At 42.1% G+C, this 27,711-nt stretch overlaps 1 protein-coding gene and 1 long non-coding RNA gene across 3 annotated transcripts in view; both read left to right on the top strand.

Moving 5' to 3' along the window:
- LOC113905391 overlaps positions 1–11,560 on the top strand; it is a 101,854-nt gene extending 90,294 nt beyond the window's left edge. Inside the window, exons 5-6 of one of the 2 annotated variants that reach the window (XR_003514658.1) lie at positions 6,707–6,804; positions 11,488–11,560. This is a non-coding gene — a long non-coding RNA (uncharacterized LOC113905391). Of the gene's footprint in view, positions 1–6,706; positions 7,095–11,487 lie in introns of those variants that run through there. The other variant, XR_003514657.1, reaches the window with a different exon arrangement.
- Positions 11,561–19,243: 7,683 nt separating this feature from the next.
- The window catches only part of HSD17B12 (hydroxysteroid 17-beta dehydrogenase 12), a 179,042-nt gene continuing 170,574 nt past the window's right edge, over positions 19,244–27,711 (top strand). The window contains exon 1 of the mRNA XM_027562615.1: positions 19,244–19,536. Within this exon, the coding sequence (XP_027418416.1) occupies positions 19,377–19,536 (160 nt within the window). The 5' untranslated portion in view covers positions 19,244–19,376. The remainder of the gene's footprint in view (positions 19,537–27,711) is intronic.

Here is a 27,711-nt window from a genome sequence, read left to right as displayed (position 1 = left end):
TGAGTTCAGCACTTTCACAGCATCATCTTTTAGGATTTGAAGTTGCTCAACTGGAATTCCATCACCTCCACTAGCTTTGTTCATAGTGATGCTTTCTAAGGCCCACTTGACTTCACATTCCAGGATGTCTGGCTCTAGGTCAGTGATCACACCATCGTGATTATCTGGGTCGTGAAGATCTTTTTTGTACAGTTCTGTGTATTCTTGCCACCTCTTCTTAATATCTTCTGCTTCTGTTAGGTCCGTACTATTTCTGTCCTTTATCGAGCCCATCTTTGCATGAAATGTTCCCTTGGTATCTCTAATTTTCTTGAAGAGATCCCTAGTCTTTCCCATTCTGTTGTTTTCCTCTATTTCTTTGCATTGATCGCTGAGGAAGGCTTTCTTATCTCTTCTTGCTATTCTTTGGAACGCTGCATTCAGATGCTTACATCTTTCCATTTCTCCTTTGCTTTTCGCTTCTCCTCTTTTCACAGCTATTTGTAAGGCCTCCCCAGACAGCCATTTTGCTTTTTTGCATTTCTTTTTCATGGGGGTGGTCTTGATCCCTGTCTCCTGTACAATGTCACAAACCTCAGTCCATAGTTCATCAGGCACTCTATCTGTCACATCTAGGCCCTTAAATCTATTTCTCACTTCCACTGTATAATCATAAGGGATTTGACTTAGGTCATACCTGAATGGTCTAGTGGTTTACCCTACTTCAATTTAAGCCTGAATTTGGCAATAAGGAGCTCATGATCTGAGCCACAGTCAGCTCCCGGTCTTGTTTTTGCTGACTGTATAGAGCTTCTCCATCTTTGGCTGCAAAGAATATAATCGGTCTAATTTCGGTGTTGACCATGTGGTGATATCCATATGTAGAGTCTTCTCTTGTGTTGTTGGAAGAGGGTGTTTGCTATGACCAGTGCATTCTCTTGGCAAAACTCTATTAGCCTTTGCCTTGCTTCATTCCGTATTCCAGGGCCAAATTTGCCTGCTACTCCAGGTGTTTCTTGACTTCCTACTTTTGCATTCCAGTCCCCTATAATGAAAAGAACGTCTGTTTTGGGTGTTAGTTCTAAAAGGTCTTGTAGGTCTTCACTAGAACCGTTCAACTTCAGCTTCTTCAGCATTACTGGTTGGGGCATAGACTTGGATTACTGTGTTATTGAATGGTTTGCCTTGGAAACGAACAGAGATCATTCTGTTCGTTTTCAAGCTGCTAAAGATAGTGTACAATTAGTTGGCTACTATTTGTTGTGCTTTGGGGGGCTCATCTGGTAAGTCTAACAACATCATTGTCATCTCTTACTCAAGAATGATTGGGTCTTAGGAATACCACCCCCTGTTACTCAGTTTACAGGGGGTGTTGAAAAATTGAAATGCTGGTTATGTCTCTGTGAAATAGATATTGCTAGTGAACTATGTTCACATTATCGATATAGGGGATCTAAACATATTTTCCTATCTCTAGCTCCCTTCTGTTTTTTTTTTTTTTTTTTTTAGTTTTGCAATAAGAGAATTTTAATAAGCCTCCTCAAAATCTTCTAAATAAGATAGGGAATGGAGAAATAAATAGCCCCTTCCCTGCTGTCCAAGCACCCAGGTATGAAGGCAACTGAGGAAGGAGCATGCCTAAAGGCTGCAGGCTGAACTGTTGAGGAAGGAAGAGAGAGCAGCATGCTGGAGTGCAAGGGGAGTCAGGCAGAAAAGGAAATGGTAGAAGGTGAGGTTAGGCGCCTGTTGGCTGCATTAAACTGTAAAACTTTGTTATACGATAAACTGCATTTATTCCTCACTCCCACATCCGTGAACCTGCTGGTGGCTCAGCAGTAAAGAATCAACCTGCAGTGGAGAAGACCTGGGTTCAGTCCCTAGGTCTGGAGGATCTCCTGGAGGAGGAAATGGCAACTCACTCCAGTATTCTGGCCTGGGAAATCCCATGGACAGAGGGACCTGGAGGGCTACAGTACATGGGGGTCACAAAAGAGTTGGACATGACTCAGCGACTAAACACCAACAACAACATGTATTACATCGAGTATATTAGGAGGTTCAAGGTCTACTGGAAGTTAAATTTCTTGCTGTGTCAGGTTCAGTAGGTTTTAACCAGTTTCTGTTGTTTCCTTAATGGCTAATGGTTGTGCACTGCCCCCTTCCCTCCTTTCTCACTTACAGGCCTTAACATTTAAGTCTTTAATCCATTTTGAGTTATCAGAAAGTATTCCAGTATAATTCTTTCACCGGTAGCTCCATGGGGCTCAGCAGTGTGTTCCTCTGGTCATTAGAACTGTATGCCTTAGTTAAAGTGTAAGTCACTCGGTTGTGTCTGGCTCTTTGTGACTCCACAGACTGTAGCCCAGCAAGCTCCTCTGCCCATGGAATTCTCCAGGCAAGAATACTGGAGTGGGTTGCTATTTCCTTCTCCAGGGGAACTTCCCAAGGATTGAACTTGAGTCTCCTGTATTGCAGGTGGATTCTTTACCATCTGAGCCACCAGGGACACCCTAGGGGTGCCCCCATGTGAGCTGGGCACACCCTCCTGTTGTGGTGGGCTTGACTCCTGTGGGTTCTCTGGTAGGTAGGGCTGACCCCCAACCTGACTGGCTGCAAGGTTGTGCTTCCTGCAATGAATATGGGCTTTCTGGAGCCTGGGGTAGTCGATTCTTGAGGCTGTCTGTTTGGCTCAGAGTTACTGGGCAGCTTCTGCTGCTGAGGGTGGGGCCAGGTGCCTGGTGCTAATGGTCTGCCTGGAAGATTACAAAATGGCACTTGCCACACCCGTGTTATTGTGGAAGAATGAGCTCCCCAAAATGACTGGCACCAATGTCTCTTTTCCCAGGGCGTGTTCCAGTTGCCTCCTGCCTTTCCCAGAGCCCCAGTGGGTCTGACCCAGGCTCTTTTCAAACTACTGTTCTGTGCTGGGGTTTGTGAGATTTTTGTGCATAATTCTGTTTTTGTTTTTTTTTTTAAGGAGTAATTAATCACCTTGCTGTTTGTTTTTTAATTGTACATGCTCATTACAAACAAACAAACAAACATAAAAAAGCAGAAAATGATTCCAGATCTTACCACTCAGAAGTAACAAGTATTAATATTCAAGGAACATTATTTTAGACATGTGCATGTATATAGATATACAGGTTGGAGCAAAGTGTCCACAGTGAAGATCCTTCCACAGTTAGTACACACTTTAAAAAAATTACTTATTTATTTAGCTGAACTGGGTCTTAGTTGAGGCACATGGGAACTTTAATTTTCGTTACAGCCTGTGGGATCTTTAGCTGTGGCATGCAAACTCCTGCTGAGGCATGTGGGGTCTAGTTCTCTGACCAGGGATTGAACCTGGCCCCCTGCGTTGGGAGCCACTGGACCACAAGGGAAGTCCCTGTGCACCCTCTGAAGAGCAGGGTCTGTTTCCTGTAGCTCTCGACCTCCTCCCAAACATAAGCCCTGCTGTTTTCTAAAGCCAGATGTTCTGGAGGCTCATTTTCCTGGAGCAGGAGGTGCGCAGCCTTTGGGCTACGGAGCCCAAAGCGGGGCTAGGGCCCTCGTGCTTCTGGGAGAGGCCTTCTATGATTATGGTATTTCTGGTGAGTTGCCCACCCAGGTGTGTGGGTCCTGACTATATTGCATCTCCATTCCTCCTACCTGTCTCATTCTGGGTCCTTCTTGATGTCTTCAGTTGTAAAAAAAAAAAAAAAATCTTTTCTACTAGTATTCAGGTCATTCAAATAGATAGTTGCTGTGTCAGATCAGATCAGTCGCTCAGTCATGTCCGACTCTTTGCGACCCCATGAATCGCAGCACGCCAGGCCTCCCTGTCCATCACCAACTCCCGGAGTTCACTCAGACTCACGTCCATCGAGTCAGTGATGCCATCCAGCCATCTCATCCTCTGTCGTCCCCTTCTCCTCTTGCCCCCAATCCCTCCCAGCATCAGAGTCTTTTCCAATGAGTCAACTCTTCGCATGGCGTGGCCAAAGTACTGGAGTTCCAGCTTTAGCATCATTCCTTCCAAAGAAATCCCAGGGCTGATCTTCTGAATGGACTGGTTGGAACTCCTTGCAGTCCAAGGGACTCTCAAGAGTCTTTTCCAACACCACAGTTCAAAAGCATCAATTCTTCGGTGCTCAGCCTTCTTCACAGTCCAACTCTCACATCCATACATGACCACAGGAAAACCCGTAGCCTTGACTAGACGAACCTTTGTTGGCAAAGTAATGTCTCAGCTTTTGCATATACTATCTAGGTTGGTCATAACTTTCCTTCCAAGGAGTAAGCATCTTTTAATTTCATGGCTACAGTCACCAACTGCAGTGATTTTGGAGCCCAGAAAAATAAAGTCTGACACTGTTTCCCCATCTATTTGCCATGAAGTGGTGGGATCGGATGCCATGATCTTCGTTTTCTGAATGTTGAGCTTTAAGCCAACTTTTTCACTCTCCACTTTCACTTTCATCAAGAAGCTTTTTAGTTCCTCTTCACTTTCTGCCATAAGGGTGGTGTCATCTGCATATCTGAGGTTATTGCTATTTCTCCTGGCAATCTTGATTCCAGCTTGTGTTTCTTCCAGTCCAGCGTTTCTCATGATGTACTCTGCATAGAAGTTAAATAAACAGGGTGACAATATACAGCCTTGACATACTCCTTTTCCTATTTGGAACCAGTCTGTTATTCCATGTCCAGTTCTAACTGTTGCTTCCTGACCTGCATACAAATTTCTCAAGAGGCAGATCAAGTGGTCTGTTATTCCCATCTCTTGAAGAATTTTCCACAGTTTATTGTGATCCACACAGTCAAAGGCTTTGGCATAGTCAATAAAGCAGAAATAGATGTTTTTCTGGAACTCTCTTGCTTTTTCCATGATCCAGCAGATGTTGGCAATTTGATCTCTGGTTCCTCTGCCTTTTCTAAAACCAGCTTGAACATCAGGAAGTTCACGGTTCACGTATTGCTGAAGCCTGGCTTGGAGAATTTTGAGCATTACTTTACTAGTGTGTGAGATGAGTGCAATTGTATGGTAGTTTGAGCATTCTTCGGCATTGCCTTTCTTTGGGATTGGAATGAAAACTGCCCTTTTCCAGTCCTGTGGCCACTGCTGAGTTTTCCAAATGTGCTGGCATATTGAGTGCAGCACTTTCACAGCATCATCTTTCAGGATTTGGAATAGCTCAACTGGAATTCCATCACCTCCACTAGCTTTGTTCCTGGTGATGCTTTCTAAGGCCCACTTGACTTCACATTCCAGGATGTCTGGCTCTAGGTCAGTGATCACACCATCGTGATTATCTGGGTCGTGAAGATCTTTTTTGTACAGTTCTTCTGTGTATTCTTGCCACCTCTTCTTAATATATTCTGCTTCTGTTAGGTCCGTACTATTTCTGTCCTTTATCAAGCCCATCTTTGCATGAAATGTTCCTTTGGTATCTCTGATTTTTTTGAAGAGATCTCTAGTCTTTCCCATTCTGTTGTTATCCTCTATTTCTTTGCATTGATTGCTGAAGAAGGCTTTCTTATCTCTTCTTGCTATTCTTTGGAACTCTGCATTCAGATGCTTATATCTTTCCTTTTCTCCTTTGCTTTTCACTTCTCTTCTTTTCACAGCTATTTGTAAGGCCTCCCCAGACAGCCATTTTGCTTTTTTGCATTTCTTTTTCATGGGGATGGTCTTGATCCCTGTCTCCTGTACAATGTCACAAACCTCAGTCCATAGTTCATCAGGCACTCTATCAGATCTAGTCCCTTAAATCTATTTCTCACTTCCACTGTATAATCATAAGGGTCATACCTGAATGGTCTAGTGGTTTTCCCTACTTTCTTCCATTTCAGTCTGAATTTGGCAATAAGGAGTTCATGATCTGAGCCACAGTCAGCTCCTGGTCTTGTTTTTGCTGACTGTATAGAGCTTCTCCATCTTTGGCTGCAAAGAATATAATCAATCTGATTTTGGAGTTGACCATCTGGTGATGTCCATGTGTAGAGTCTTCTCTTGTATTGTTGGAAGAGGGTAGTTGCAATTCTTGTGGGTCCTTGGTAAGAGGTGAGTTCAGGGTCTTCCTACTCCACAATCTTGGCTACCTCCTCACAATTTTTTTTTTTAACTTAAAGTATGTATGTTGTATATGTCATATAGCTTAATACTTACAGAGAAAAATAAAGAGAAGATGTACTCCCAATTGCCAGCTGCAGTTAGTGGGAATAGGAAATGAGGTGGGATACTTTCTTATATACTTCTGTGAGCTTTTGAAACTAAAAAAACAAATATCAAAACTATATTTTTATATCATTTGTTTCAAAATGACTGGTTTAGTTTTTTTTGTTTGTTTACAGAAGGTCTCATGAAATGTCTGTTCTCTTATAAAGTAGATGATAGAGTAGAAAAGAGCCCTGGGTGTCTAGAGGAGCCCCCTTGGTTCTAAAAACAGGCCTGCTGCACCAGAATAGCTCTTAGGCCAGAAGTTCACCTCAAAGGGTTGAACTTCTTGAGAGCTGAGTAAGTAGCGGAGACTCGTGCTGAAACATGAGAGTGTTAGTGTGACGTTTGCATGGATACTGTGAAGTCACTTTGAATGTGATAATGCAGTATTGAAGCATGCACATGTTAACACTCAGATCTTATGGTAATATTGTTTGTTACAGTAAAGTTTTACTCTTTTGGAAACCTCCTAGTTTCTAACGTCAAAGGCTTTTTAATCATGGCACTATTTCTTTTTTAACCTAGAACTGAACACCTTCTCAACTGAACTTAAAGGAGAAAATAAGTGCAATATTGGGAACTACATTTAAATGAAGATAAGGTAGAAGACAGAACTGTTACAAGTATGTAAGTTTTATTGTACAGACAAATGAAGGCTTCAGCTCTGTTGTATTCTGAAAAATTCCTAGCTTCTATGTAATTCTCTAATTATAGAACTTTATTTCATTATGTTGAACTAGTCCTGATTTCACCATGAAAATCTGACCTGAAACTCTGTTTACAGTAATATTGAAAATGAATTTAAAATTAAATGTGAATATTGGTATATTAAGAGATACAATTTGGTTGATTCATATTTTTTCCATGTTAAAAATTATTCTCAGCTCTAAATATTTTAAATAAATGAGACTGAAATCCAATGTGGTTGTGTCTGACTATGTTATCTGTGTAACAACCAAATATTTCTAGAGACTATTCTTCATTAAGCATATTTTAAATGCTTTAATTTAATTGGAGTATAATTGATTTACAATGTTGTGTTTCAGGTGTACAGCAAAGTGATTCAGTTGCACATATATTAATAGAGATATTAATTCTTTTGTAGATTCTTTTCTCCTACCAGTTATTACAGAATATTGAGTAGAGTTTCCTGTGCAGTATAATAGGTCCTTGTTGGTTATCATACATAGTAGTGTGTGTTCATCCCAAGTTCCTGATTTATTCCCTCCACTGCGCCCTACGTTTCTCTTTTGGTAACCACAAATTTGTTCTCCATATCTGTAATTCTGTTTCTGCTTTGTAAATAAGTTCATTTGTAACTTTATTTTTAAAATTAGATTCCACATATGAAGGGAGAAGGAAATGGCAACCCACTCCAGTATTCTTGCCTGGAGAATCCCATGGACAGAAGAGCCTGGTCAGCTAGAGTCCATGGGGTCACAAAGAGTTGGACACGACTGAGTGACTAACACATGTCCACATGTGAGTGATATGATATTTGTCTTTCTCTGACTTCACTTAGTACGATAATGTCTGAGGTGAAGTGAAGTCGCTCAGTCATGTCTGACTCTTTGCAACCCCATGGACTCTAGCCTACCAGGCTCCTCCATCCCTGGGATTCTCCAGGCAGGAATACTGGAGTGGGTCGCCATTTCCTTCTCCAGGAGATCTTCCCAACCCAGGGATTGAACGTGGGTCTCCTGTATTACAGGCAGACACTTTACCCTCTGAGCCACCAGGGAAGCTTGATAATGATAATGTCTAGGTCCATCCATATCACTGCAAATGGCGTTATTTCATTCTTTTTATGGCTGAGTAATATTCCATTGTATGTTTGTACCACAACATTTAGGTCGCTTTCATGTCTTTGCTACTGTAAATAATGCTACAATGAATATTGGGTGTGTGCATGCTCAGTTGTGTGTAACTCTTTGTGACTCCATGGACTCTAGCCTGCCAGGCTCCTCTTGTCCATGGGATTTTTCAGGCAAGAATACTGGAGTGGGTTGGTATTTCCTCCTCCAGCAATGAACATTGAGGTGCATGTATCCTTTTGAATTATGGTTCTCTTAACTACAGGTTTTTAATTGAAATTTCAGTTCTATACTTAGTTTCTATATGCCCATGAGAAAAGTTACTTAAATGTTTTAAGCCTCCTTTTCCTCATCTTTAAGTATAAGAGTAGTGCCAACCTCACTGAACACTTAGTATCTGTGTACCAATCACTGCTTAAGCAGTATTTCCGTATTTTACAGACATAGAATTTGAATGCTTAGTAGTTAAATCCACCCAAGACCATTCAGCTAGTAAGAGGTAGAAGTGGGATCTTGTCCCGGATATCCCAGACACTGAAGCCCAAAGTTTTATAATATTGCTCCCTCTTTGGAGAATTTTTAATTATTTCATATGCTTGGAGTTATGGCTCTACCAGTCTCAGGAACTATGGTCTACATTAAATTTGAGCACAGAATACTGCTGAAAAGGAGTAGACCACCACAGTTCAGTTCAGTTCAGTCGCTCAGTCGTGTCCGACTCTTTGCGACCCCATGAATCGCAGCACGCCAGGCCTCCCTGTCCATCACCAACTCCTGGAGTTCACTCAGACTCACGTCCATCGAGTCAGTGATGCCATCCAGCCATCTCATCCTCTGTCATCCCCTTCTCCTCCTGCCCCCAATCCCTCCCAGCATCAGAGTCTTTTCCAATGAGTCAACTCTTTGCATGAGGTGGCCAAAGTACTGGAGTTTCAGCTTTAGCATCATTCCTTCCAAAGAAATCCCAGGGCTGATCTCCTTCAGAATGGACTGGTTGGATCTCCTTGCAGTCTAAGAGACTCTCAAGAGTCTTCTCCAATACCACAATTCAAAAGCATCAATTCTTCGGTGCTCAGCCTTCTTCACAGTCCAACTCTCACATCCATACATGACCACTGGAAAAACCATAGCCTTGACTAGACAGACCTTTGTTGGCAAGGTAATGTCTCTGCTTTTGAATATGCTATCTAGATTGGTCATAACTTTCCTTCCAAGGAGTAAGCATCTTTTAATTTCATGGCTGCAGTCACCATCTGCAGTGATTTTGGAGCCCAAAAAAATAAAGTCTGACACTGTTTCCACTGTTTCCCCATCTATTTCCCATGAAGTGATGGGACCGGATGCCATATCTTCGTTTTCTGAATGTTGAGCTTTAAGCCAGCTATTTCACTCTCCTCTTTCACTTTCATCAAGAGGCTTTTGAGTTCCTCTTCACTTTCTGCCATAAGGATGGTGTCATCTGCATATCTGAGGTTCTTGGTATTTCTCCTGGCAATCTTGATTCCAGCTTGTGCTTCTTCCAGCCTAGCGTTTCTCATGATGTACTCTGCATATAAGTTAAATAAGCAGGGTGACAATATACAGCCTTGATGTATGGTTTTTCCTATTTGGAACCAGTCTGTTGTTCCATGTCCAGTTCTAACTGTTGCTTCCTGACCTGCATATAGGTGTCTCAAGAGGCAGGTCAGGTGGTCTGGTATTCCCATCTCTTGAAGAGTTTTCCACAGTTTATTGTGATCTACACAGTCAAAGGCTTTGGCATAGTCAATAAAGCAGAAATAGATGTTTTTCTGGAACTCTCTTGCTTTTTTGATGATCCAGCGGATGTTGGCAATTTGATCTCTGGTTCTTCTGCCTTTTCTAAACCCAGCTTGAACATCCAAAAGTTCCTGGTTCATGTATTGCTGAAGCCTGGCTTGGAGAATTTTGAGCATTACTTTACTAGCATGTGAGATGAGTGCAACTGTGTGGTAGTTTGAGCATTCTTTGGCATTGCCTTTCTTTGGGATTGGAATGAAAACTGACCTTTTGCAGTCCTGTGGCCACTGCCGAGTTTTCCAAATTTGCTGGCATATTGAGTTCAGCACTTTCACAGCATCATCTTCCAGGATTTGAAATAGCTCAACTGGAATTCCATCACCTCCACTAGCTTTGTTCGTAGCGATGCTTTCTAAGGCCCACTTGACTTCACATTCCAGGATGTCTGGCTCTAGGTGAGTGGTCACACCATCGTGATTATCTGGGTCGTGAAGATCTTTTTTGTATAGTTCTTCTGTGTATTCTTACCACCTCTTCTTAATATCGTCTGCTTTTGTTAGGTCCATATCATTTCTGTCCTTTATCGAGCCCATCTTTGCATGAAATGTTCCCTTGGTATCTCGAATTTTCTTGAAGAGATCTCTAGTCTTTCCCATTCTGTTGTTATCCTCTATTTCTTTGCATTGATAACTGAGGAAGGCTTTCTTATCTCTCCCTGCTATTCTTTGGAACTCTGCATTCAGATGCTTATATCTTTCCTTTTCTCCTTTGCTTTTTGCTTCTCTTCTTTTCACAGCTATTTTAAGGCCTCCCCAGACAGCCATTTTGCTTTTTTGCATTTCTTTTCCATGGGAATGGTCTTGATCCCTGTCTCCTGTATAATGTCACGAACCTCAGTCCATAGTTCATCAGGCACTCTTTCTATCAGATCTAGTCCCTTAAATCTATTTCTCACTTTTACTGTATAATCATAAGGGATTTGATTTAGGTCATACCTGAATGGTCTAGTGGTTTTCCCTACTTTCTTCAATTTCAGTCTGAATTTGGCAATAAGGAGCTCATGATCTGAGCCACAGTCAGCTCCCAGTCTTGTTTTTGCTGACTGTATAGAGCTTCTCCATCTTTGGCTGCAAAGAATATAATCAATCTGATTTTGGTGTTGACCATCTGGTGATGTCCATATGTAGAGTCTTCTTTTGTGTTGTCGGAAGAGGGTGTTTGCTATGACCAGTGCATTCTCTTGGCAAAACTCTATTAGCCTTTGCCCTGCTTCATTCCATATTTCAGGCCAAATTTGCCTGTTACTTCAGGTGTTTCTTGACTTCCTACTTTATCCAGGGGCAAATAATTGTTGTTCAATCCCAAAAAGGTATTGTCGTCTGAACTAGAAAGGGCTTAAGTCTGGCGTGTACCACTTCACTCTGCAAAGTCTCTATTTTTTACTTTTAGTCAATAATTAATATTCCTTGAAGTTGAGGTGATCAGAATAAATGTGTGCATTGTTAATAGAAATTGTTCCTGTTAACTGTGTGGGTCATGCCCAGATTTTACAGAGAAAACAATGGATACCAAAATGAGGTGGTTTCAATTTTCAATATTCTTTGAGTTAAAATAACATAATGTGATTTCTAACAGCAATGGAAAGTATGTTTTTATAGTACCCATCCTTATTTATTAAAAAAATCCAAGATTCCAAAATCAAAATTATTTTAACTGCGTTTAATTTTATGTCAGGTGCTATGGGAGGTGCTGGAGAGATATATGTGTGTTCTTCAAAATCACAGCAAAACCATTAACAGGTATTTGTTGCTCTTTCCTCTTCTCTACTCCACTCCACTCTTCGCCAAATTAATTTGTACTTATTACAATTTTTACCGTATAATCAGTTGGACGTTTGCTTAGTGTCTGTTGCTCCTGCTAGACTATTTTCCTTCCTTCGTCATTCATTCATTCAGCAGGTATTTATTGAATACCTACTAAGTGTCAGGTACTCTTAGATGCACATCTGAGGTGAAGATATGATGTTGAACAAGAAAAGGTCACTGCCTCATGAACTTACACTGTACTGGGAAGATAGACAAAAATCAAATAATCAAAGAATCTGAAAACATTAAGTGTTATAAGGTAAACAAATTAGGGTTATGGGATAAATAGTGACAGGGCAAAGGACACAAGGCTATGTGGTTTATTTATGTAGGACAATCAGTGAAAACCAACCCTATATGGTTAACAGAAGTCTAGATAATGTAATGGACTGAGTTTTGGGAAACAGAAGGTAAAAGGTTCCAGGGGGAGGGAATAGGAAGTAGAACTGCTTTGAGACTGGAATGAACTTGACTTATTTGAGAAACTGCAGAAGGTATGGCTGAAATCAAGTGAACATAGGAGAGCCTGGTTGATACTGCTGGGGAGGTTGGGGAGGACAAACTAATATTGGAGGGTTTTGCTCTGAATGTGATATAAAGTTCGTGAAGGGATGTAAGCAAAAGAATGATATCTAATTTACTTAAAAGAAGTTCTAGTTGCTTCATGGAGAACAAACCCCAAGACAGGCTTCAGGGAGACAAGTTAGGAGGGTACTGCCATATTCCAGCTAAGGATGTTTGTCATTTGGATTAGGTCAGTAGTAGCAGAAGTGGGGGAAGTAATCTGTCAAGTTATACTTTGGAGGTGGAATGAAAAAGACTTGCTGAAGAATTGGATATGGGAATGCAATAGAAAGGAAAAAAAAATTAAGATTGAGTCCTATATTTGGGGCTTTTGAAAGAGGGTGTATAGTGGTGCCTTTAACAGGGGCAGGTTTGGGTAGAATTCTTAAACATGGTAAGTTTGTCTATTTTTATTGTATATCTGAGTGGAGATGTTGAGTAGGGTGGTGGAGATTAAATGTGTGTGTGTATTTATATATATGCAGGTGAAAGTGTTGGTGGCTCATTTGTGTCTGACTCTGTGACCCCATGGACTGTAGCCCTCCATGGAGTTCTCCAGGCAATTCTCCAGGGAATCTTCCTGACACAGGCATCGAACCCAGGTTTCCTGTATTATAGGCAGATTCTTTACCATCTGAGCCATGAGGGCAGCCAAGATGTATATATGTATCCGGAGTCCAAGAAAAAAATATATATATGCACTTATATTAATAAATGTCCAGAGACATTTGGAAGTTATCTGCTACAGTTGATATTTATAAACAAGGGACCATGGAAGTTCCCTGGTGGCTTAGTGGTTAGTATTCAGTGCTTTCTCCACTGTGGCCCAGGTTGAGGTTGTGCCTCAAGCTGTGAGGCTTATTTAAGATCAAACAAAAACAAATAACCCTCTCCCTCCCTAAAAAAGCAAGGGACTACATTAAATGTAGAGAAGTAAAGAGAGCTGGGAGCTGAGCCCAAGGGCACTGCATCATTTAGAGGGCAGCAAGAGCAAGGGAACAAGCGTCTTTTAAATTCATGGCTGCAGTCACTGTCTGCAGCGATTTTGGAGCCCAAGAAAATAAAATCTGTCACTGCTTCCACTCTTTCCCCTTCAAGTTTCCATGAAATCATGGGACCAAATGGCCATGATGTTAGTTTTTAAATGTTGAGTTTTAAGCCAGCTCTGTTACTCTCCTCTTTGACCCTCATCAGGAGTCTCTTTAGTTCCTCTTCGCTTTCTGCCATAAGAGTGGTGTTACCTGCATATCTGAGGTTATGGATATTTCTCCCGGCAGTCTTCCAGCTTGTGATTTATACAGCCCAGCATTTTGAATGATGTACTCTGAATATATATATATATATATATATATATATATATATATATATATACTTTGCATAAGTTAAATTAGCTGCGTGACAGTATACAGCCTTGACATACTCCTTTCCCAATTTTGAACCAGTGTATTGTTCCATGTCCGGTTCTAATTGTTGATTCTTGTCCTGCGTACAAGTTTCTCAGGAGACAGGTGAGGTGGTCTGGTATTCCCACCTGTTTAAGAATTTTCCACTGATTGTTGTGATCCACACAGTCAAAGGCTTTAGTGTGGTCAATGAAGCAGATGTTTTTTTCTGGAATTCCCTTGCTTTCTCTATGATCTAAAGAATGTTGGCAATTTGATCTCTGATTCCTCTGCCTTTTCTAAACCCATCTGTTCATCTGGAATTTCTCAATTCAAGTACTGCTAAAGCCAAGATTGAAGGATTTAGAGGATAACCTTGCTAGCATGCGAAATGAGTGCAATTGTATGGGAGTTTGAACTTTCTTTGACATTGCACTTCTTTGGGATTGGAATGAAGACTGACTTTTTCCAGTCCTGTGGCCACTGCTGAGCTTTCCAAATTTGCTGACATATTAAGTGCAGCACTTTAATAGCATCATTTTTTTAGGATTTTATACAGCACTACTGGAATTCTATCACCTCCACCTGCTTTGTTCTTAGTAATGCTTCCTAAGGCCCACTTGAGTTTAACACTACAGGATGTCTGGCTCTAGGTGAGTGACCACACAATCATGGTTTTTTGGGTCATGAAGACCTTTTTGTACAGTTCTTTTGTGTATTCCTGCCACCTCATCTTAATTTCTTCTGCTTCTGCTAGGTCCTTGTTGTTTCTGTCCTTCACTGTGCCCATCCTTGCATGAAATCTCCTTGATATCTCCAATTTTCTTGAAGAGATCTCTGCGTGCATGTGTGCTAAGTCAATTCAGCTGTGTCCAACTCTTTGCAACCCCATGGACTATAGCCTGCCAGGTTTCTCTGTCCATGGGATTCTCCAGGAGAGAATACTGGAGTGGGTTGCCATTTCTTCCTCCAGGATCTTCCCAACCCAGGGATCAAACCCGAGTCTCCTATGGCTCCTGCATTGCAGGCAGATTCTTCACTGCTGAGTCACTGGGGAAGCTCCAACAGGTCTCTAGTCTTTCCCATTTTATTGTTTTCCTTTATTTCTTTGCATTGTTCATTTAAGAAGACCTACTTATCTCTTCTTGCAATTCTCTAGAATTCTGCATTCAGTTGGGTATATCTATGTAAGTTATGACAAACCTAGTCATCATATTAAAAAGCAAAGATATCACTTTGCCTATAAAGGTCGATATAGTCAAAACTATGGTTTTTCCAGGAGTCATGTATGGATGTGAAAGTTGTACCACAAAGAATGCTGAGCGCTGAAGAATTGATGCTTTTGAACTGTGGTGCTGGAAAAGACTCGAGAGTCCCTTGAACTGCAAGGAGATCAAACCGGTCGATCCTATATACTGGACTACCAGGGAATTCCCAGAATAGTGTTTGTTGAATGAATGAATCTTTACCTCTACTTATCTATTAGATAATTGAGTATCTCTAAGTTCCAGGTACTGTTCTATGTCCTATAGATTCATAGTATAGTATTCCCAATAATCATAAATTGTACTGTGAGTATATATGCATAAAATATATACATACATAAATGCAGCAAGATATGTATTTTTAGCTTATATAACCCTCTTCCCCTCCTTCTACCCTATTCTAAGAAGGATGGAATTGAATATGTGGAGGGCCCTTTGTTGGTGAGCAATGATGATTGGGATATATAAATCTGGGGCTATTCTATAGGTAAAGGTTTTGACAAGAGAGAAAGAGGAGGAAGGTGAGGTAGGAGAGAGTAGTGAGATTTCAGTTGAATTGGACAGGCATCTCCAACCAAAGTTACCAGATTCAATTAAAATAAAATATGATGCCAGCTTAACTCACACTCTGTTGGGCAACTGACAGTTTATGAAGAACAGTAATTAATCCTCTAAGAGGGAGTGGAGAAATAATATATAATCCAATACAAGATTATATCTAATTCATCAAAGATGGAGAAGCTCTATATTGTCAGCAAAACCAAGACCGGGAGCTGACTGTGGCTCAGATCATGAACTCCTTATTGCCAAATTCAGACTTAAATTGAAGAAAGTAGGGAAAACCACCAGACCATTCAGGTATGACCTAAATTAAATCCCTTATGATTATACAGTAGAAGTGAGAAATAGATTTAAGGGACTAGATCTGATAGAAAGAGTGCCTGATGAACTATGGACTGAGGTTCATGACACCGTAAAGGAGACAGGGATCAAGACCATTCCCATGGAAAAGAAATGCAAAAAAGCAAAATGGCTGTCTGGGGAGGCCTTAAAATAGCTGTGAAAAGAAGAGAAGCAAAAAGCAAAGGAGAAAAGGAAAGATATACCCATTTGAAAGCAAACTTCCAAAGAATAGCAGGGAGAGATAAGAAAGCCTCCTCAGTGATCAATGCAGAGAAATAGAGGAAAACAACAGAATGGGAAAGACCAGAGATCTCTTCAAGAAAATTCGAGATACCAAGGGAACATTTCATGCAAAGATGGGCTCAATAAAGGACAGAAATGATATGGACCTAACAAAAGCAGAAGATATTAAGAAGAGGTGGCAAGAATACACAGAAGAACTATACAAAAAAGATCTTCATGACCCAGATAATCACGATGGTGTGATCACTCACCTAGAGCCAGATATCCTGGGACATGAAGTCAAGTGGGCCGTAGAAAGCATCACTACGAACAAAGCTAGTGGAGGTGATGGAATTCCAGTTGAGCTATTTCAAATCCTGGAAGATGATGCTGTGAAAGTGTTGCTCTCAATATGCCAGCATATTTGGAAAACTCAGCAGTGGCCACAGGACTGCAAAAGGTCAGTTTTCATTCCAGTCCCAAAGAAAGGCAATGCCAAAGAATGCTCAAACTACCACACAATTGCACTCATCTCACATGCTAGTAAAGTAATGCTCAAAATTCTCCAAGCCAGTCTTCAGCAATATGTGAACTGGGAACTTCCAGATGTTCAAGCTGGTTATAGGAAAGGCAGAGGAACCAGAGACCAAATTGCCATCAGCAAGAGAGCTCCAGAAAAACATCTATTTCTGCTTTATTGACTATGCCAAAGCCTTTGACTGTGTGGATCACAATAAACTGTGGGAAACTCTTCAAGAGATGGGAATACCAGACCACCTGACCTGCCTCTTGAGACACCTATATGCAGGTCAGGAAGCAACAGTTAGAACTAGACATGGAACAACAGACTGGTTCCAAATAGGAAAAACAGTATGTCAAGGCTGTATATTGTCACCCTGCTTATTTAACTTCTATTCAGAGTACATCATGAGAAATGCTGGGCTGGAAGAAGCACAAGCTGGAATCAAGATTGCCAGAAGAAATATCAAGAACCTCAGATATGCAGATGACACCATCCTTATGGCAGAAAGTGAAGAGGAACTCAAAAGCCTCTTGATGAAAGTGAAAGAGGAGAGTGAAACAGTTGGCTTAAAGGTCAACATTCAGAAAATGAAGATCATGGCATCTGGTCCCATCACTTCATGCCAAATAGATGGGGAAACAGTGGAAACAGTGTCAGACTTTATTTTTTTGGGCTCCAAAATCACTGCAGATGGTGACTGCAGCCATGAAATTAAAAGACGCTTACTCCTTGGAAGGAAAGTTATGACCAATCTAGATAGCATATTGAAAAGCAGAGACATTACCTTGCCAACAAAGGTCTGTCTAGTCAAGGCTATGGTTTTTCCAGTGGTCAAGTATGGATGTGAGAGTTGGACTGTGAAGAAAGCTGAGTGCCGAAGAATTGATGCTTTTGAAAGGTGGTGTTGGAGAAGACTCTTGAGAGTCCCTTAGACTGCAAGGAGATCCAACCAGTCCATTCTAAAGGAGATCAGCCCTGGGATTTCTTTGGAAGGAATGATGCTAAAGCTGAAACTCCAGTACTTTGGCCACCCCATGCGAAGAGTTGACTCATTGGAAAAGACTCTGATGCTGGGAGGGATTGGGGGCAGAAGGAGAAGGGGACTGCAGAGGATGAGATGGCTGGATGGCATCACTGACTCGATGGACGTGAGTTTGGGTGAACTCCGGGAGTTGGTGATGGACAGGGAGGCCTGGTGTGCTGCTATTCATGGGTTTGCAAAGAGTCGGACACGACTGAGTGACTGAACTGAACTGAATCATACAAGAGGAGGAGGTTTTGTAGGGAGCAATAAGTTTCTTAAATATTACAAAATTATGACTTTAGCTTCAGTATATATTGAACTGTTGACCTTTAGAATTATTACGCTTAAGTCCCTGCCTTTTAGGAAACTCTCAAGTCTTCCTTCAGCAGCCCCTACTGGTTAAGAGATATAACAGACCTGGATCAATCCCTTGGTCAGGAAGATCTGAAGGAGGGCAAGGCAACCCATTCTAGTATTCTTGCCTGGAAAATCCCATGGACAGAGGAGTCTGGAGGGCTACAATACATAGGGTCTAAAAGAGTGAGACGCCACTGAAGGGACTTAGCACGCACTGGATCAGAGAAAACTTCAGGTATCTTATATGATTTACAAATCCCTGCCAGAAAAGGAAACAAAAATGCATGTGAATCACTGGACAGCATCATACAATTTCTTAAACTTTGTGGTTCTACTCTGTAACTTCATCGAGGTGGTTTTCGTACTCCTCCTTGGACTGCACACTTTTTTTACACCCTGCCCCCCCCCGCCCCCACCTCCCCGCAACACACACACCAAAAAAACCCCGGAAATACAAAAAGAAAGTAAAGGAAAAATCTCAACAGTCCTTTAAATCCTGTTAAAACATGGAGCCTTTCCCTCATCTCATTGTTCATCAATCCATGTTCCCATAATATTTTCATTTATTTTATAGTTCTCATGCCATTGTGTATTGTAATCATTCGACTCCATTAAGTTTATTTGCCTTGAACTTCATCCAGGACTCTGGGAACTTTGTGGTTTAATGCTGGGCGCGGGACGGAGGTCTGGCATTTAGAAGGCCCTTTACCCACTCCAGTATTCTTGCCTGGAGAATCTCATGGACATAGCAGCCTGGAAGGCTACAGTCCACGGGGTCGCAAAGAGTCGGACACGACTGAGCGACTTCACTTCACACACGGATGTGTAACCGCAGTGAAGCTGTGTCGTGCAGTCGCACGCAAACAGGAGAGGCAAGCGTTTATTCGGAAAAGCTTCAGGGAACAACGACAGCACATTTGACAATGATACCAAGTTGTTTAATGAAGATGTGAAAACAAAACCACGGCTCCGCCTCAACTTACTACTACCATCTTGCTATTCACGAGCGCCGTCTCTCCTTCCATTGGGTCCTCAAACCCGAGCTCAAACCAGACTGGGTCTGATTGGCCAATCGGAGCACAACCTCCCGTAGTCTCGAGGACTCCTCCGGCCAATGAGAGACTTGGGCGATTGGTGGGGTGAGAAGTCCTCCCGACCCGCGGAGGAATCCTGGGGGCGTGGTGACGCGTTGGGCGAGGCTGAAGTTTGATTGGCAAGTGAGCGATCAGCAGCTTAGAAAGGATACGCGGTCGGGTGGGAGAAGGGGAGGTCGTGGGCGGGGCAGTGGAGCTAGAGTCAGCCAATGACTGGCGCGCTGCTCGCAGAGCGAACGATAGGTCACCAATGGCGGCACGGATATGGTGCTGTGGGCGGGGCTTAGGCTCGAAGCGGCGACGGAGGCGGGGGCGCAGCGCCTATTACTGTCGTGCTCACCGTCACTGCCGGCACCTCTTCCTGGATTCATTCATTCGTGTTTTTTTTTTCATTCACGAAGGTAGTGAGGCCTGGTTGAAAGGCATGGAGAGCTTTTTGCCTGCCACCGGTTTCCTGTACTGGGTGGGCGTGGGCACCGTGGCCTACCTGGCACTGCGTATCTCATGCTTTCTCTTCACGGCCGTTCGGGTCTGGGGTTTGGGTAACGAGTCGGGGGTCGGACCGAGGCTCGGTGAATGGGCAGGTGAGTCGAATTCCGCGCCGCCCTCCCTCGACTCCTGCTGCGGCTCGCGCGGCTCTGGGCCTGGCCTGGCTCGCGCTGACTAGTTACGGGCCCGGCGCTTGGCCTTCGCGTCCCCAGCTCCCCTCTCCTTCTTTCTGAGGCTCCTGCGTCTTGCGTACCCGCTTGTCCCTCATGCCGTCGCCTGCCTTGCTTAGACTTGTAGTAGAGTTTTTAAACGGAGAAGGCAATGGCACCCCACTCCAGTACTCTCGCCTGGAAAATCCCATGGATGGAGGAGCCTGGTAGGCTGCAGTCCATGGGGTCGCTAAGAGTCGGACACGACTGAGCGACTTCACTTTCACTTTTCACTTTACTGCATTGGAGAAGGAAATGGCAACCCACTCCAGTGTTCTTGCCTGGAGAATCCCAGGGACGGGGGAGCCTGGTGGGATGCCGTCTATGGGGTTGCACAGAGTCGGACACGACTGAAACGACTTAGCAGTAGCAGCAGAGTTTTTAAGTACTAAACACACTGCTGGCTTAATTCAGCGAATCTAAAGTGCCACTTGGGTGCGGGAGAAATCTGGCCTCAACTCGCTGGGGCTTATGCCTTTTAAGCCATTCCGGGTCCAGGGAGTTAGTTGTCTTGCTGGTTGCTTCCTCAGTCACAGGCTACCTCTTAGGAGAGTTTTTGAAACAAAAAGTCTCTGGCTTGAATACAGGTCCTGTGCCCAGGATGAAAAGCATTCTGTTGCCTTTTGGGGGGCGAGGGTGGAGAAAGAACAGAATTTCAGAAGTCTTTCTGCTTTTTGGAACCTTGGATTCGGCCTATTTCATATAATTTAAAAATCTTTTTTTTTTTTTTTAATTCTTGGCTAAACTATCCTGGAGTCCTAATGACTAGCAAGAATTATTGTTTCTTCAAGACGGTAACTCTTCATGTAGAAGTCAGAAATGCCTTCTGCAGAAGGAGATTTGCAGGAAAGAGTATTCCCACAGAGTGAGTTAAACAAACCTAATCATAGTTTCGCGTGTTAGGGTGTCTGGTTTACCATTCCCTCTACGCAAGAATTCTGAAGATGTAAGGGAAAGGGCAGATTAGAGAAGTTGGGAAAATTCCACAAGAAAGTTTTGGTTTTTTCCATTTCTGCCTTTTTTGTTGATTTTCTTTCCCTTTGTTTTGTTTTTATTAGCTTTTTTTTTTAAACCAAGTGATATTGCCATTCTCCGGTTATTCATTCTGCTGTTTTATAATTGATTTTTTAAGTTATGATTGGTTTTATATATAATTCACAGAGCATTTTGTTGAATTTTGGGCTGGTTAGGGGTTGCTTTCAGGCTAGGCTCAAATAAGGTATATAAATAATATTACTCCGTATTCTTAACTTTATTCACTCAAACATTTCAACAACTTAGTAGGAAAAACATAAATTAACCTTTTGGAACTGCAACAAAAAACATCTCAAGTAGGAAAGAATAAGCATCTATTAACATAATACATATTTTTAAAACTTACTGTTTTTTCATCATTGAAAAAGCAAGTGAAGTGCTTAACGTTGTTATAATCAAGATTATAATTTCACTGTTGATAAGCCTGAGTTCTTGGTTGTCTGGTTTGGAAAACTTGTTGACTTTTGAAATAGTGGAATAAGACTCCAGTGTCTTAGAAAATCATATATGAGGATGAATAAGTTTTATAGTTTGTAATTAAAGACTTATGGTAATTTTTTTTAACTATCTAAAATTGACGACAGTGGCTGGTAACTTAAAGGATCTAAGTTATCTATATAATAATCCATAGGAAAAGCCAAGTGTTGTGACCTTGTCATTTCATGAGTAATATTTATATTGAAAAGATTTGACCTCAGAGGAAGGTTTTTGATAAATTAAGGGCAGTGTTTAAAAGATTAGAAATGAGATTTGAACTCGAATACTGGTAATCTAGCAGAGAGGATCATAAAGTGAAATATTATCCAGTTTACTTGTTGGGGAATTTCTCTTTTTTAAATACTTACGTAGAAGAAATGAACAAGTTGTTACTTGTAACATTACTTACATGTGGTGGCCTGAATCTTAAAATACTTTGTCCTTTATCTCTCCAAATTCAGGGAGTGTTTGGAAAACAAAAACTGAAATGATTTGGAAAACAAAGCAGCAGACATGATACTTGAGTAATTAGGGTTAAGTTGTAATTAAAAACAGGTAATTTGTTCAACCGAGTATTAGGGTAACCATGTCAGGGCTCCTGTGCCTGTGGCCCTGAAAGCCAAACTGACAGCTGGTGTTTGCAGCACGATGAGGGTCTATCTGGGGCTTCCCAGGCAGCGCTGGGGGTAAGGAACCTGCCTGCCAATGCTTGAGATGTAAAAGATGTGGGTTAGATCCCTGGGTCGGGAAGATCCCCTGGAGGAGGGCATAGCAACCCACTCTGGTATTCTTGCCTGGAGAATCCCATGGACAGAGGAGTCCAGCAGGCTACATAGAGTCACGAAGAATCGGAGGTGACTGAAGCAGCTCAGCAAGGAAGCAGCAGACCCGTGTGGGAGACAAGTCTCAGATCCACTCTGACTTTGTGTTTAGAGTTTTTCTGTTTTTTTTTTTTTTTTTTAAAGAGGCTGGGATTAATCATCATCTAGTGACGTTTCCATAACATTTCTTAATCATAGTTTTGGGAGTCAGGGTGACTTGCAGCGACCCCATGGACTGCAGCCTACCAGGCTCCTCCATCCATTGGATTTTCTAGGCAAGAGTACTGGAGTGGCTTGCGATTGCCTTCTCCGAGGAGCAGCAGCAGCAGGGTCTGGTTTACAATTCTCAGGCCAGGTGGCCCATGGCACAGGAGTCTGTGAGCTCTCCTTGCCCTGGAGGAACAACTTGAGTTTGTACATTAATGATATTGACAACAGCAGTTTCAGTATGTTAATGATGTTAACAATAGTGATCGTAGTCTTCTGATTCTGGTTGATTGGTGTTCTGTTAGCACAGGATTGAGGTAGAAGGGACCAAAAAAGAAATAAAGTTTTGGATAAAGAGATTAATCATAAACTCAGTAAGGGAGTTTGGTTTTAGGGGGTCTTGCTGTCATTAGAGAGGCATTGTCTGCTTTCTAATACTGATGTTTAACATCTTCCTCTCCTTAACCAATTATTTTTGCCTTCTAATACTGATGTTTAACATCTTCCTCTCCTTAACCAATTATTTTAAGTATTATATAATAATGTGTGTTGAGTTGGTGGTATATTTTTATACTTGTCATGCTTAAGTCTCTGCATGTGAGTATGTTTAATTCCTCTCCTCCCCCTCACCTTAGATTTTAGAATCTGAGAGGCAGGGACTGTGGGTCCTCCTTTTTTATTTTTTCCCACAGTAATTGGCACATTGATCAGATACCAGGTCTTCTAAACTTAAAAGCCTGGAAAATCCTTGAAATACAGTTGGACTTTGCAGTCCATAAAAATACTCCAGACCATAGATTCCTTAGTCTAGTGGGTTTTTAAGACCGCCCATTACCTGGCCCATCCTCTAGCTTATCAAGAGCTGGGTCATCCCTTCCTTCATTCTCTCCGGTTACAGTCCCATGCAAGTAAATTACTCTGATTTCGCTAGGTCTCTAGTGGGTGAGTTTAGCCGGTTTAGTAGGTAAGTCTCTCTTGCCTGCCATTGTCATGTGACACTTTCTGTATTCCTTCCAAGAACAAAGTCCTGTGAAAGTAGAGTTTCAAGTTGTTTGAAAATCTCTGTAGCAAGTTATGAAAAGAAGATGGCAAACAAAGGTGACCCGGTCTATCAGTTTCCTGAATGTCAACAGGGAGTTTATTACACTTCCCAAGCTGAACCTCCAGAGAGTCACTAAACCCATTTGAGAATGCCAGAGTGATAAACCTGGCACTTTGACCAGAGTGAAAATGAAAGTAATGCTGGGTATTTTTGTTTGTTTTGTCTTTTTTTTTTTTTTAGAGCAGGGCAGGTGGTAGAAGGCAGAGAAACAGATGAACTTAGTCATAAAAGTTCTTAAAAATATTTATTCATTTTGCATTTCAGCTCTGAAAAGGAAGTCTGTAGGCCTAAATGAACACAGTCTCCAGATGGGAGTTGGCAGGGTGCTGTGTGCTCAGTCGTGTCCACCTCTGTGCGACCCCATGGACTGTAGCCTGCCAGACTCCTCTGTCCATGGGGTTTTTCGGGCAAGCATACTAGAGTGAGTTGCCATTTCCTTCTCCAGGGAATCTTCCCTACCCAGGGATTGAAAATGCATCTCCTGTGTCTCTTACATTGCAGGCAGATTCTTTACCTGCTGAGCCATCCAGCAAGCTCGGGGGCAGCCTTAAAGCCCTTGGGCTCCAGCTATGTAAGAGATGGCAGGTGCAGCTGGAGGATGGGACCTAAAAGCATGCCCTAGTCTTATTTGGAGGAAAAACCAGAGAGGATGGTTTCCTGGAATGAGAAATTCAGCCTCTGTACTCTGAGCTATTTCCTCCAACCTTACACCGGTCTCCATTGTCTCCTGCTTTGTGTTTTTTTTTTTCTTTTTCCCTCTTGTTCTTCCTTTCTGTGCAATATTAAGTTTCTTCTAAAGGGTCGAACGTGAGACCTCAGAGACTCAAACCTGAACTTGGAGTCTAGCTCCTCCTCTGTACTTACTAGAGTGTAGCATTGAGTAAAGTAGTAGATATCTGAATCTCACTTTCCTCATCTGCAAAATGGGGATAATACTGGTGCTGTTTCATAGTATTGTTGTAAAGGGTAAATGAGAATACTTGCTCTATGTAAAGCAGATGGTGCAGTGCCCTTGTATATAAATGCTTGATAACTTATTGTTACTAGTCCAAAAGTCATGTATGGATCTGAGAGTTGGACTATAAAGAAAGCTGAGTGCAGAAGAATCGATGCTTTTGAACTGTGGTATTAAAGAAGACTCTTGAGAGTCCCTTGGACTTCAAGGAGATCCAACCAGTCCATTCTAAAGGAGGTCAATCCTGGGTGTTCATTGGAGGGACTGATGTTGAAGCTGAAACTCCAATACTTTGGCCACTTTATGCGAAGAGCTGACTCATTTGAAAAGACTCTGGTGCTGGAAAGATTGAGGGCAGGAAGAGAAGGGGATGACAAAGGATGAGATGGTTGGATGGCATCACCGACTCAATGATGAGTTTGGGTAAACTCCGGGAGGTGGACAGGGAGCCTGGCGTGCTGCGGTTCATGGGGTCGAAAAGAGTCAGACACGACTGAGCAACTGAACTGAACTGAACTAGTAATACTGTTAACCTTAGCAGCATTATGTACCTATCACTTAAGCTAATTGACAATATAAGGCTTAGTAAGAAAAAATTAATAGCTGGTTGACTCCATCTTCAGAAAACTGAGATTACCTTTGCTACTGCAGTTGAGAGTGTTGAGCTTCAAAACTAATTTTCTGTTTATTTTTGTTGGTTGAAGAAATTTATTTCTTTCGGTTTCAGAAAAAAATTATTGAAAAATTTAGTGAATAGAATATATGGGTAAGTGGATTTGAATCAGTCAATTCCATTGTCTTTAAACTTTGTAGATAAAGGATGAGTTCAAAGAAATTTAATAGTGTGTCTTTAGGCTGCTATACCAAAATACTGTAGACTCAGTGGCTTAAACAACGAACATTTCACTCACTTCTGAAGGCTGGGAAGTCAGATCAAGGTGCTGGCAGATTCTGTGTCTGGTGAGGAACTGCTTCCTGGTTTATAGATAGCTGTCTTCTTGCTCTATCTTTCCATGACAGAAGGGGCCAGGGAACTCTCTGGGGTGTCTTGTAAGGGCACAGATAGCATTTGTTAGGGCTCCACCCTCATGATCTAATCACCTCCCAAAGACCCCCACCTCCAATACCATCACATTCAGGGGTTAGGATTTCAACATATATATTTTGTCCCTAACATAGGAATTCAGTCTGTAGCATAGATCCTTCATTCCATTTCTCTCCTGCTCTTTGATCTTGAAAATAAAAATACTGAAATATTATAGCAATTTGTATCTCTGCCTTCTGGCATAGATGGTGATTATGGCAGGGAGGGCGGGTGGAGAGTGTGATCCAACACTATTCATTTGTCCATCCACTGCCCAAATCCTCTTGAGTTCTGGCCAGGGACCAGGAGGATGGCCAGCAGGAACGAAGAGCAAACTGCCCTGTGAAGTGGTGAAGAGCAACGCTCTTGGTTCTATGGCACCTTTCGCAGGAAGGTCAGAGTGGTGTCTGACCTGAGAGCTGAAGGGAAGTGAAGAGTAGCAGACAGAGCAGGGGGATCAGGAGGTGCTAGGCTCCTGAGTGGAGAAGGAGCAGGGTCCCCTTAAAATAAGACCTGAGTTCCTGGAGCCAAAAAAGCGTAGGCCTGATTTAAGATGGGAGTGGAGCTGGGTGAAGGGGCCAGTGACCAGGGCAGTTTAAGAACATGGAAAACAATTGTGGGGATTTTAAGCAGAAGGGTAATGTTGAATTGCAACTTTATTTTTTATTTATTTGGCTGTACCAGGTCTTAGTTGTGGCATGCAGGATCTTTTTTTTTTTTTAATTTTAACTTTACAACATTGTATTGGTTTTGCCATATATCAACATGAATCCGCCACAGGTATACATGTGTTCCCCATCCTGAACCCTCCTCCCTCCTCCCTCCCCCGTACCATCCCTCTGGGTCGTCCCAGTGAACCCGTCCAAGGATCTTTAGTTGCAGCATGCACACTCTCAGTTGCCACACGTGGGATCTAGTTCCCTAACCAGGGATCGAACCTGGGTCCCCTGCATTGGGAGCGTGGAGTCTTAGCCACTGAACCACCAGGGACATCCCTGAGTTGCAACATTTAAACATAAATTTTTGCGTCTGTGATCTTTCCAAAGCTGTTGTATTGCCACAGAATTAGATCAGTACAAATTATTCAGATAATTTCCGTTAAAATTGCCTTTAAAAAGGCAAAATCATACTTTATAGTCAGGGAGGCCATTTCTGTGCACTTTCTGGTTATCATCTTTCAAAGACTATGTCTCCCTGGGGGATATCTAATCACCATGGTGTGGAAAGTGCTACTCTTAATCAGGGACCAGATGATAAGGTTGTTGAATGAACCTGGAAACCAGGTCATTGCTTTCTCTAGGTCACTCCATAGAACTGAGGTGTGATAGTTGAGAAGCCTGCCTCACTTTGTTTTGTTATTGATTTTGTCTGGTGAAACAATGCGTTTGCCCAGTCTCTTAACTGGCAATTCCAGGGAGACTATCCAGTTTCTGAAAAGTTATCCTTACTGGTGTTAAGTGAAGTTATTTCTAGTTAAATGATGCCGTCATTGCAGGAAGAGAGGAAAGGCAAGAAAAGAGGAAGGTCTTAAAAAAAAAAGAAAGATTTGAACCATTACTGCCTCTCAAGAGTGTGGCGGTGGGTAACCGTAGTGCTAAGGGGAAGTTTGGCTTTGGGGTCAGTGCAATGTGAGCTTTGCTACGTGCTAAGCTGTTTGACCTTGGGCAAAGATTGCTAACCTCTGAGCATAGCTTCCTTCATCTATTAAATAGGGCCAATAACTTTTCGGGATTATTATGACAATAAGATGATAATGAGGGTCTCATGTAACCTTTTGTGTGTTTTTATGGGTATCAAGGAACACATATTTAGGGTATCTTTATTTGTACACATTGTTCTTATTTGATAAAAGGGGATTGTTGAAACCACGAAATAATGTAGTTCACTCAGCAGGTAAACTATTGGACATCTGAAGCTGTGAATAGATCAGTTACAAGGTGATTCATGCTACTGCAGGAGAATTCCTTGTTTTATGGAAAGATTTACCAAAATCTTGGTTTACCAAAATATGGTTCCCATTAGTGAACCTAAGCTATGATGGGCTTAGAAAAATCTGGTCCTATGCAACTTTTCAATGACATTTGTAAAAACCTTAGGTCATCTTCAACTCTTCTTCTGGGACCCATGTACAGTCTGTAAGGAGACCTTGTTGACTTTAACTTCAAAATACCCAGAATCCAGTTTCTTCTATCACTTTGCTGTAAGCTACCAAAATCTCTTGCCGTGATATAATATCAACCTCTTGTCACTGATTCCATCTCGCTTCCCCTATAATCGTATCTTAAAGAGCAGCCAGGGAACCTGAAAAGCTCTAGTCAGATCATGTGATCCTTTGCCCAGATCCCTCCAATATCTTCAGATGAAAATGCAAAATCCTTCC

Source organism: Bos indicus x Bos taurus, chromosome 15 (genome assembly GCF_003369695.1).
Source record: "Bos indicus x Bos taurus breed Angus x Brahman F1 hybrid chromosome 15, Bos_hybrid_MaternalHap_v2.0, whole genome shotgun sequence".
Taxonomy (NCBI): Eukaryota; Metazoa; Chordata; class Mammalia; order Artiodactyla; family Bovidae; genus Bos; species Bos indicus x Bos taurus.
The sequence above is the reverse complement of the archived record's forward strand: the minus strand, read 5'-3'. Positions and strand labels throughout refer to the sequence as shown.